This window comes from Mobula birostris, chromosome 9, assembly GCF_030028105.1.
Source record: "Mobula birostris isolate sMobBir1 chromosome 9, sMobBir1.hap1, whole genome shotgun sequence".
NCBI classification, from domain to species: Eukaryota; Metazoa; Chordata; class Chondrichthyes; order Myliobatiformes; family Myliobatidae; genus Mobula; species Mobula birostris.
In genome coordinates, this window is record NC_092378.1 from 52,661,201 (window position 1) to 52,673,566 (window position 12,366).

Sequence of the window (12,366 nt, forward strand, 5' to 3'; positions counted from 1 at the left end):
CATGTTATAAACTGTATTGAGTTGCTTTCGACATTGAAAAATAAGTTGAGACACTCTCTAATCACTAGGCCCAGGAAACTAGAAAGGACCGCACTGCACAGATAAGTAGTTCCAGGTTTAATAGCACACACAAAATGGTGGAGGTACTCAGCAAGTCTAGAAGTATTACTGGAAGGAATAAACAGTTGACATTTTGGGCCAAGATTCTTCAAGAGGACTGACGGCAGAAGATGGTTGTGGGAGGAGGGGAAGGAGTATAAGCTGGCAGATGATAGGTGGGAACATCTGCCTAGGAAGATGGGGCAGGGGGTTGATGTGAGAAGCTGGGAGGTGATTGTCACACGGTTCGGATATGGCCCAAGTGCGGAGTGAGAGACACTGAAAAGGTCGGTAGTTCGTAGACTTTAATGCAAACGGTGTTAAAGAGGAAAGATAACAATAAACATTAGGCCAAACAGGGCCAGTAACTAAAACTCAAATGGAAAAACACAGGCTACGCTGCGGCTGAAAAGAACAACTAAAATATAAAACAAATACCGCGAGTCTTCAGAGTCAGTTGACTCAACGGTCCAATTTCTCAGGCAAGGTCGAATGCAAACGGGCAGCAAAGCGTTGCTGTGCTGTGCCCAAGTCTCGACAAGCACTACGATGTTAAGTACTATCACAATGAAATAGTAATTAGCTGACATGTGCATATTCACAAGCACAATTGCTGTATCTACTGCGCTGCCGAATCCGTTGATGTGACAGGGTTAGGTGGAAGAGGTAAGGAACAGGAGGAAAAGGAATCTAATAGGACAGGACAGCAAACCATGGAAGAAGGAAAAGGAGGAAGGGAACCAGAGGGAGTTGATGGGCAGATAGGAAGAAGCGAGGGGAGAGACAGTAACCAAAATGGGGAACAGGAAAAGAGAGAAGGAAGAGAGCTTCGTAATTTCCAGAAGTGTAGAGGATGTTCATGGCATCAGGTTGGAGGCTACCCAGACAGAAAATGAAGTGAAGCTTCGCCTCACCTGGAAGGATTGATTCGGGCCCTGAATGTTGATGAGGGAGGAGCTGTAGGGACAGGTGTGGCACTTGTCATGCTTGTAGGTGTAAGTGCCAGGTGGAAGTTCACTGGGGAGGGACGAGTGGACAAGGGAAGGGAGACACATAGAGAGTGATACAAAATGCGGGTGTGGGTTGGGGGGAGGGAAAGATGTGCCTAGAGGTAGGATCCCATTGGAGATGGCAGAAGTAGCAGAGAGTGATACACTGGATACAGAAGCTCGTGGGGTGATAGGTAAGAACAAGGGAGACCCTATCCCTGTTATGACAACAGGAGATTTAATATACTGTTTATAGTTGGCAGGAAGCCAGGTGATACAGGTGGCCATGGTACTTAGGGAAATCCAACTTAGCACCTTATTCGTAGTCTCTCTCCCAGGTAGTTGTGGGTGGGTGTGAGACTGATATCCCATCCACATGGTCAGATCTTTCAGAACAATCCTTCCAAAGATGGCCATCCGAGGAGGCAACTGAAGACCATACCTAGAACGATATGCCAACAATACTCAAAGCCTTCCAAAGCTGATGGTTACTAACTAATAAACACAAAATATCTCCTTGGTAAATCAACCTCAATAAGAGAAAGCCACGGTGCTGATGACACACGTGCAGTCCAGTTGGATTATCTCCAGCATTGAAGCCTGTATTTATAGGTGTGATGAAGGCCGAGTGCAAAAGGAGGAAATGTGCTGCTCTCCACTCAGAGGCGGTCACAAGATGACGCTGAATGTTTTTCTTGAGAGTGGGGCCTAGTGCATGTTGCTCCTTCGATTGATTTTCTTCTTGATGGAGTGGATTTGTTTGAGCAAAATGGCCGTCAATGAGATCAGCAAAATCTGGAAATGAAGAAGAGTCAAAGTGTAAATCATTGTTTCCTGCTTCTAGTTTCTCCTGATGAAGTTCAGTGTTATGGAGGCAAGGGTCCAAGGGAAATGACTAACTTGACCTGGTAGACTACGCTTTTAACCGCAAGTTAACAAGCTCAATCTTCATACATATGTGTGGGTCTTGATAAGGAGAGATCAATCCAGCTGATTTCCACACCTGCCATGTCTTCTGTATGATAATAAGTGCACACTCTCCCTCACTGTGCCTTGTGAAAATCAAACATAAAATCTATTTCTATCCCCACAGGCGCTGTTTGACCTGCTGAGTGTTTCCATCACTTTATGCCTTTTTAAAATCTGAACCAATCCATTTGGGATTTAGCAGTGATAGATAGATAAGAATGTAAAGATAAAAGCAGTTAAATTTGCAGTTTGATTTGAGGGCACATGTATAAATATCACTCGTAATGGCGGCATAGAATATAATAAAAATAGTTTAATATATTGTATTTCAACAAGACTGAGGTATAAGGGGTCATGAGATTCACCCCAATCCACAAAGCTGAAAGGAAAACTTCTACCAGAGAATTCAGAGTCAATTTAGCAGAATGATACCTGACCCTCTCACTGTTAAGTTAGCAGAAATTACACAAAGGAAGATTATATCCCCATAAAATTTAGAATATGATGCTTTCAAAATATTAACATTAGAGGTACTTGGAGAGAAAAATGTTTCTGCATTTGAAAAACTAACAGACTGCAGATGCTGGAAATTTGAAATAGAAACAGTAAATGTTGGAAACACTCCACAGAGTGCAATGACCTTTCAAGTAAAAGGCCCTTCTTCAACCATGAAATTATCTGTTTCCCTTTCCACGGATACTCTCTGACCTGCTGATTGTTTACAGAGTTTTCTGTCTTTTTACTAAATATCTTCTGCTGACTGGGGAATTTATGGTATTGTGCCAAGCTTTGCAGTAGTGCGTTTGTACACCCAAAGAATACCAGAAATGTGGAAGTCTCTTCTTCAATGTGGTCAGTATACACCCCGTGGCCACTTTATTAGGTACACCTGTACACTTGCTCGTTAATGCAAATATCTAACAGCCAATCATATAGCAGCAACTCAATGCACAAAAGCAAGCAGACATGGTCAAGAGGCTCAATTGTTGTTCTGTCTGAACATCAGAATAGGGAAGAATTGTGATCTAAGTGACATTGACAGTGTCATGATTGTTGGCATCAGACAGGGTGGTTTGAGTATCTCAGAAACTGCTGATCTCTTGAAATTTTCACACACAACAGTCTTTAGAGTTTACAGAGAATGGTGCAAAGAACATCCAGTGTGTGGCAGTTCTGTGGGTGAAAATGCCTTGTTAATGACAGAGGTCAGAGGTGAATGGCCAGACTGGTTCAAGCTGACAGGAAGGTGACAGTGACTCAAATAGCCACATGTTACAACAGTGGTGTGCAGAAGAGCATCTCTGAATGCACAACACATTGAATCTTGAAATGAATGGGCTACAGCAGCAGAAGACCTCAAACATACACTCAGTGACCACTTTGTTAGGTACAGGGGATACCACATAAAGTGGCCATTGGGTGTAAACCCTGCAAAGGGTAGCTTGTTATTAATCAATGGGATTCAAGAACAGGACAGTTGGGTGTATGGAATAAAACAGAAAATACATCAGGTCAGACCACATCTCTGGGTAGGAAACAGAGTCAACATTTCAGTTGGGAGACCCTTCACCAGAACTGTAAAGGAGACTAGGGAACATTACATAAAGTCAGGTACACAATCAGCCATGTTGGAAATGTTAGGTGAGGTTAAATGTTTACTCCTGTTTTCACTCCTCTGCAGTTAAGTCAGGTTTTTGGCTAGATCGAGAAATTGGCCTAAGGAGATTCACCCTGTGATTTGAATCTTGACCTTCCGACTTCAGTAGACTTGAAATTTACCTTGCTAACTGTGCAATGAGTTAATGGCCCATGCTGAGGAAGCCTCAGGTCACACAGCTCTTTAGTGCCACCAAGCTGAAGCTTTCAGATTCAGTTTGGTGATTTTTTAAAAATTAGGAAACGAAAGCTGTTTCAGTGCAGGTAATAATAGGATTAGCACACAGTGCCTCAGTGATGCCAGAGTTATGCTGCATACAGAAGGTCAGAAGATGTAAGAGGCAGGGAAGAGGAAATGTGGGGATTTACTCTGCACTGCGCGGAAGAGTAAAAGATGCACTGCGTCAAGGACTGAAACGAGAAATGATTTCAACAACGATGACATGCATATTCTTCGTTCTCCTTGCACAGGAAAACATCCCAGGCATTCCACAAGAGTGTTTTAATAAATTAATCCCAAGGCACATTGGAAGATAATCATGCGGATAACTACAAGTTTGGTCAAAGGCATAAGTTTAAACGTGACTCTTGGAGGAGAATTAAGAGAAAGAGAGATGTGAAGAGGCTTATGAGGGGATTCTGTCTCAGGGCCTTCGTAGCTGATAGTGGAGAAAAGATTCTGGGACGGATCTGGAGAGGAGCAAGCATTCCAAAGTTGCAAGAAGAGGTATTAAAAACAAGAGGACAGAGGTTTCTATGCTGTACAACTGCTTGACTCTTTGAAGTTGGCACAAGGATAATATGTGAGGGAATCCATGGAGTGATTTGAAAATGGATGGAAAGTTTTAAATTGGCTGGTTGGACAACAGGCCTACGACAGTACTGTTGGATGACCAGACACAGGTTGAGTTAACCCATGGGAAGCAGAGTTTTAAAAGTCTGGAGAGTAGCATGGGGGGGTGGGGCTGCGAGGTTGGTGAGGGAAGCAGTCAAGGTTCTACAGGGCTGGTCAAGTTTAGGAACAGCAACAACACAGATGAGAGCTTCTGCTAAGGTGATTCAAGTAATCAAGTGAAACATTTAAAAAGAAAGTAGAGATGGCCATGGTCTAATTAACTTTGAAGGTGAGATGATAGCATTACGACACAAGAAACCCTGTTAATGTGTCCAAGTCCTTGACAGGACCTTCTGTCTGCTCGTTCAAGTAAGGACTATTTGATCTCTGTAAATATACACTTGTTCCTCCAGCCCTGCAGTCAATGACTGTATGGGAGTGGGAACTCCTAGTAGCCCACACTGGTTCCTGAAGTTGCTAGTGAGTGATGTCTCCAGTGGCTCAGGCTGCAGGAATTGTCAACATCACCTACACTGTGACCACTTCGTGATCAAAGCAGCCAGGGCATTCTCTCTGAGGGCAGTGGGTTTAGGCTGAGATTGATGGATGATGGTAGTAGTCACCTTTAGTCACCTTTCTCACCGACATCTTCCTCATCTTTGGCTCCGGCACCACCAACCCCTCCCCTCAATGAAACGTTGTTCCGCAGTTACTCAGTACAAGGCCCAAAATGGATATTTGCAGTTTGGAAGGACCTGAATCAAACAAGGGGTGAGCAATCCTCTGCCAGATTTTCACATAATACCTCCCTAATAAAAGTAGATAATAGGTACGCCCCCTGAACCTAGACAACTCCCTCTGTACCATGTTGATTCTTCATTTCCTTCAGACTCCACAGACTAATCATGCTCCTATTCTCTGTATGATGTGAGGGAGAACCCCCACGTCAGCAATTACACTGTCTGGTTTGGTGAAGCATCCTCTCACAATATATAAAAGCTGTCAGAGCGGGAGAAGAGGCCATTGGCTGTATAGTCTACCATCACTACAGGGTTTGTATGCATCCAGGACAAAGAAGTGGGCAGGCAAAAACATTGTGGACACTACCCATCCTGCAAACTGCCTTCTCCATAGAAGCTCCCTTCTAAAAAGTGCTATAAGGCTATTAAACAAAAACTTCACACCATCTTAAAAGGTTCATCTCCCAAGCAGTTAATCTGATCAACCATTCTAGTTAGCCCCCTCCCCTCACCTCCTCTCTATTACCTCAGTCCCTGCACTGCTCTGTAAACACTTTAAACCATGTTTTATCATGCTGCTTACATTGTAAATGCATGCTGGTATTTATGTATTTATGCACATTTTATTCTATATTTGAACTTTAACCTTTATTTTATATAATTCTTTATTCTTCACAATTATTGAATATTGTTTTATTTTGTTTGCATGTCGTGCCCTGACAAACACACCACAGTGAATTCCTAATGATGTAGATTATATGCCAAATAATGTTGGTCCTTGATCCTTGATGATATCCTGCCTAGTTAAATCCAGTCTCCCCTCCTCTGTGTCCTATACATCTCCCCTTTCCCTCCAATATTCAACTTGTTTTAATTCCACTCTAATTCACTCCTCATACTGTGTAATATCTATCTCCATCTTATTCTCTCCAGAATAATGTTGCAGAACCAAATGTCCTCCAGACCACTGATTCTGTGTCAAGCACCCATTTACGTTAACCCTATTTCATTTCCCCCGGTCTCCCATTAATTCCTGCCTGGTTCAATCACTCAACCACACAATTGATCCATCACTTCACATGTCTGCAGAACATGGGAGGAAACCAGAGCACAGGGGAGAAACTCAAAGGCACAGGGAGAATATGCAAATTCCACACAACCCCAGGGTGGCAGAAAAGGAGAAAGTCATGGAGGGATTGTCTACTGAGTCAGTGTGGATGGAAGTCCAAAACAGGATGAGGGCAATAACTATTGGGTGTTTTTATAGACCCCTCTCCCCAATAGTAACAGAGACATCGAGGAGCAGGTAGGGAAGGAGATTCTGGAATGGTACAATAATAATAGGGTTGTCATGATGGGTGATTTTAACTTTCCTAATATTGACTGACATCGCTTCAGAGCAAGGGGTTTAGATGGGGTGGAGTTTGTTGGGTGAGTTCAGAAAGATTTCCTGGCACAATATGTAGATAAGTCAACTAGAGGAGTGGCTGTGCTTGATCTGGTATTGGGAAATGAACCTGGTCAGGTGTCAGATCTCCCAGTGGGAGAGCATTTTAGAGGTAATGATCACAACTCTGCCTCTTTCACCATAGTGCTGGAGAGGGATAGGAGCAGACAATTTGAGGAAACATTTAACTGGGGTAGGGAGAAATATGATGCTATTAGACAGGAACTTGGAAGCAGATGTTCTCAGGGAAATACATGGCAGAAATGCGACAAATGTTCAGGGAACATTTGCATAGTATTCTGCATAGGTATGTTCCATTGAGGCAGGGAAAGGATGATAGGGTAAAAGAACCATGGTGTACAAAGGCTGTAGAAAAAATAGTTAAGAAGAAAAAAAATAGCTTATGAAAGGTTCAAGAAACTAGGTACTGATAGAGCTCTAGAAAATTACAATGTTGCCAGGAAGGAGTTTAAGAATGAAATTAGGAGAGCTAGAAGGGGCCATGAGAAGGCCTTGGCGAGCAGGATTAAGGAAAACCCCAAGGCATTCTCACAAATCAGGAGTGAGAGTGGAAACATGCGCATGGAGCCAGAGGAGGTAGCAGAGGTACTTAATGAATACTTTGCTTCAGTAGTCACCAGTGAAAAGGACCTTGACAATTGTGGGGATGACTTACAGCGGACTGAAACGCTTGAGTGTATAGACATTAAGAAAGAGGATGTGTTGGAGCTTTTGAAAGGTATTAAGTTAGATAAGTTGCCGGGACCAGATGAGATGTACCCCAGGCTACTGTGGGAGCAGGTTGCAGAGCCTCTGGCAATGATCTTTGCATCGTCAACAGGGATGCAAGAAGTACCAGAGGATTGGAAGGTTGCAAATGTTGTTCCCTTGTTCAAGAAAGGCAGTAGAGATAATCCAGGAAATTATAGACCAGTGAGTCTTACTTCAGTGGTGGACAAGTTATTGGAGAAGATCCTGAGAGGTAGGATTTATGAGCTTTCAGAGAGACATAATCTGATTAGGGATGGTCAGTATGGCTTTGTCAAGGGCAGGTCATGCCTTATGAACCTGATTGAATTCTTTGAGGATGCAACAAAACTCATTGATGAAGGTAGAGCAGAGCAGTGGATGTAGTGTATATGGATTTCAGTAAGGCATTTGATGAGGTTCCCCATGCAAGGCTCATTCAGAAAGGAAGGAGCCATAGAATCCAGAGAGACCTTGCTTTGTGAATCCAGAATTAGCTTGCCCATAGAAGGCAAAAGGTGGTTGTAGATGGTTTGTATTCTGCATGGAGGACGGTGACCAGTGGAGTTCCGCAGGGATCTGTTCTGGGGTGAGGAAGTAGAAGGGTGGGTTAGTAAGTTGATGATGACTCAAAGGTTGGGGGTGCTGTGGATAGTCTTCGGGGTTTTCAGAGGTTACAGCAGGATATCAGTAGGATTCAGAAGTGGGCTGAGAAGTGGCAGATGGAGTTTAATCCAGATAAGTGTGAATTGGTTAATTTTGGTAGGTCAAATTTGAAGACAGAATATAATATTAACGATAAGACTCTTGGCAGTGTGGAGAATCAGTGAGATCTTGGGGTCCATGTCCATACGACACTCAAAGCTACTGCGCAGGTTGACAGTGTTGTTAAGAAGGCGTAAGGTGTGTTGGCATTCATCAACCGTGGGATTGAAGTCAAGAGCCGTGAGGTAATGTTACAGCTATATAAGACTTTAGTTAGACCCCACTTGGAGTACTGTGTTCAGTTCTGGTCACCTCACTACAGGAAGGATGTGGATACCTTTGTAAGAGTGCAGAGGAGATCTACAAGGATGTTGCCTGGATTGGAGAGCATGCCTTATGAGAACAGGTTAAATGAACTTGGCCTTTTTTCCTTGGAGCGACGGAAGATGAGAGGTGACCTGATAGAGGTGTATAAAATGATGGGAGGCATTGATCATGTGGATAGCCAGAGGCTTTTTCCCAGGGCTGAAATGGTTAACATGAGGGGGCCTAATTTTAAGGTGCTTGGAAGTAGGTACAAGGGGGATGTCAGAGTTAAGTTTTTCACACAGAGAGTGGTGGGTGTGTGGAATGGGCTGCCAGTGAAGGTGGTAGAGGCGGATACAATAGGGTCTTTTAAGAGTCTCTTAGATAGGTACATGAAGCTTAGAAAAATATAGGGTATGCGGTTGGGCAATTCTAGGCAGTTTCTAGAGTATGTTACATGGTCGGCACAATATTGTAGGCTGAAGGCCCTGTAATGTGCTGTAGATTTCTATGTTTCTGTGTTTCTTTTCCTGCTGCTGCCACCTCTGAGTCCCCTAGCCTGCTATTTCTGGCTTCAGAGCCTGTCTCTGACAATTCCTGCCAATGGATTTACACTCTATCACTGCCAACACCTCCTCTGAGGAAGTGGGTGTGGAGCAGTGGGAGGTGTCTGTAAAGTTACAGGGACTAAGATCAGTGATAATGCAGAAACAAGTATACAAAGCACATCTTTCAAAGGTACAGTCAGTGTGGTTCTGATGTAGGCAGGTGCCAGCTGAATGAAGTTGTATGTGGAGAACAGAACCTGCAATGGGAGATGGATTTGATCACAAGCTAGAGAAAATCTGCAGATGCTGGAAATCTGAGCAACACACACGAAATGCTGGAGGAGCTCAGCAGGACAGGCAGCATCTATGGAAAAGAGTACAGTCGTCATTTCAGACCGAAACCCTTCATTTGATCATCTTGGCACCCAGTTAGAGGAAGGTTTGCACAACCTGGACTGGATGTAGGATACCATCCGACAAACTGCAGATGCTGAAATTTAAAATAAAACAGAAAATGATGGAAATACTCAGCAGGTCGGGCTGCATCTGTGGGAAGAGAAACATTTCAGGTTAGAGACACATTGTCAGGGAGACAAGAGAAACTCATTAAACTGTGGGGATGGTTGGGGAGGGTGAATGTCTCTGATGGGCTAAAACCAGGATGACCATAGGATAAGTTGTAGACAAGGTTATCTGCTCAGCGAGTGAATGGGAGCAGTTTGACAGTGAGAACGGTGACAGAAGAATGTAGGAGTCACAAAATTCAGAGTAGGAAGACATTCCCAGCAGGTCTGGCTGGGCATGTCCTCAACTACCAGAGGGGAGAAGAAAAGAATGAAAAAAAATTGGGTTAATATTACAGGTGAAAGACTGATACAGCAGTAATCAAGTTAGCTGAAGTTTCAGAATTCAATATCGAATCCAAAAGTTTGCAATGTGCCCAAACACATTCAGAAGGAACCCTTTGTGTTTAGATTTTTTTCTATGCTCTCCCTGTCAAACTGCTCCCATTCAATCCCTGACTGGATAACCTTTTTTATAGCTTATCCTTATGGTAAAAGCCAGTTTTATCAGAGACAACATCCTACCCCACTCTTCCTACATCTTTACAAGCTTCGTTTGCCTTCCTTTCAGTTCTGGTGAAGGGTCTCTACTTGAATCATTGACTCTGTTTCTCCTCCCTCAGATGCCGCCTGATCTCCAGCTCAGTGTTTCTAGCATCTTCTGTGGACGTAGGCTCAGCTGCGTGAGGATGTAGCTGGAGGGTCACGGAGGTGACGGTAACTAGGGCTGAGTTTCATCAGTGCACATTTGGAACTTACACTGTATCCTTGGAGAATGTTGCTGAGGGACAGATGTGAAATAAAGAAAATGAGGAAGCATCCTTGGGAACACCAGTAGCAGGAAAAGGCAGTGACGCAGGGGACAGAGAGAGAGATTTGAATCTGGATACTAAAGCAAGGCCCAGTACAAGGGCAGAGCTGGAGCCTGGAGGGAAGCCCACAAGTGCAGCGCTGATAAAGTAAGAGAGATACAGACCTCGAGGAGAAGCACGCCAAGAGCTATGCCACCGATCAGAAGCAGGTTTTTATGCCCCCATTGGACAATAGTGTCCAAACATCCAGCAGTGTAGATCTTTTTCCGAGCCGTCCAGAACTTGAGCTGCTGAGTCTCGTACCCACACATTGTGTTCAGTACCTGTGGAGAAGAAAGCACAACTGACCGACATTTGTTTAAGAACTATCAAAGGCTTTTAAGAAATCATTCAGTCCAGAAAAAGGTCAGAGTGTTGCCTATGCAAATGTAATCTGTGTCCAGTGGCCCATGGCTGCTGGGGGCTCCTGCTTAATATTTATCTCTAAAATGGGGCACCACAGTAGTGTGGTGGTTAGCATAATGCTATTATAGCACTAGCAACCCGGTTCAATTCCCGCCACTGTCTCTAAGAAATTTGTTCGTTCTCCCTGTGACAGTGTGAGTTTCCTCTGCGTGCTCTGGTTTCCTAACCCCCCGCCCCCCCGTCCAAAGACGTACAGGATAGTAGGTTAGTTGGTCATGTGGGTGTAATTGGGTGGCACGGGCAAGTTGGGCCAGGAGGGCTTGTTACCTTGCTGTGTCTCTAAATAATAAATAAATAAATATCACTACATTGGTGTTTATTAGTTGTGTAGTCTGCACAAATTGGATGCTACATTCTCTACTTCCATCAATGATTCCACTTCCAAAACAAGGGTTGGTTACACGTGCTTAGAGCAATCTGAGATCATTATTTTATCAAAGTAAACTTTATTCATAATAAAACATTTACAAGAATCATGCAATGCCTTTCATTCTTACATTCATCAATGTGTTAGTGTTCTATTATATTCCTTAAAACCAATAGCACTGTTTCTTCCTCTCCCTCTCAGCTGTACTTATGTATGGTTTGAATGATAATTAAATTTGATTTGATTTCATATACTGTAACATGTCCTTATTGAATGCCATGAAACCCACTTCAAGGCTCAATGTGTTGTGCATTCAGAAATGGTCTTCTGCATACCACTGTCAATACATACGACTATTTGAGATCCTGTCCCTTCCTGCCAGCTTGAACTAGTCTGGCCATTCTCCTCTGACCTCTCTCATTAACAAGGTGCTTTCACCCACAGAACTGCCACTCACTGGATGTTTTTTGTTTTCACATCATCCTCTGTAAACTCTTGAGATTGTTGTGCATGAAAATTCTAGGTGATCAGCAGTTTCTGAGATACTCAAACCACCCTGTCTGGCACCAACAATCACCTGATGGTCAAAGTCACTTAGGTCACATTTCTTCCCCATTCTGATGTTTGGCCTGAACAACAACGGAATCTCTTGATCATGTTTTATGCATTGAGTTGCTGCCACATAATTGGATATTTACATTAGTGAGTAGGTGTCTAGATGTACCTAATAAGGTGGCCACCAAGTGTATGGGCAAACTTGTGACAAGTCACATTTCTGTAAGTCAAGTCACTTAAAACCCAGGGAGCCCTGTACGAGGTAGGTTGCCCTCACCTCTTTAGCAGTCATGATGCAGCAAGAATATGGCACACCGCACTGTTCAAGGCTGGGGTTGGTTTCCACACAGCTGAAGTACATATTTTGCGACCAGTCTTTGTAACTCAATACTCCGCAACATTTGAACTGAAGGAAAAGAAAAATGGGGACATTTATAATTGTTCAGCAGGTAACTTGTTAATTTATTGCTTTGATAAGCGTTTTAATACTCAAAATTGCTTCTATTTCCAGTACACACTTAATGCCTTAATGGTCTTATTACAGCTCAGTGATACACATTCAT

General features: G+C 43.4%; 1 protein-coding gene across 3 annotated transcripts in view; it reads right to left on the reverse strand.

Moving 5' to 3' along the window:
* Positions 1–226: 226 nt before the first annotated feature.
* LOC140203376 (tetraspanin-33) overlaps positions 227–12,366 on the reverse strand; it is a 52,712-nt gene continuing 40,572 nt past the window's right edge. For 2 of the 3 annotated variants that reach the window (XM_072269428.1, XM_072269427.1), the window contains 3 exons: positions 12,081–12,209; positions 10,581–10,739; positions 227–1,883 (listed from right to left, as the gene is read on the reverse strand). In XM_072269428.1, the coding sequence (XP_072125529.1) occupies positions 1,797–1,883; positions 10,581–10,739; positions 12,081–12,209 (375 nt within the window). In that variant the 3' untranslated portion in view covers positions 227–1,796. The remainder of the gene's footprint in view (positions 1,884–10,580; positions 10,740–12,080; positions 12,210–12,366) is intronic. The other variant, XM_072269429.1, reaches the window with a different exon arrangement.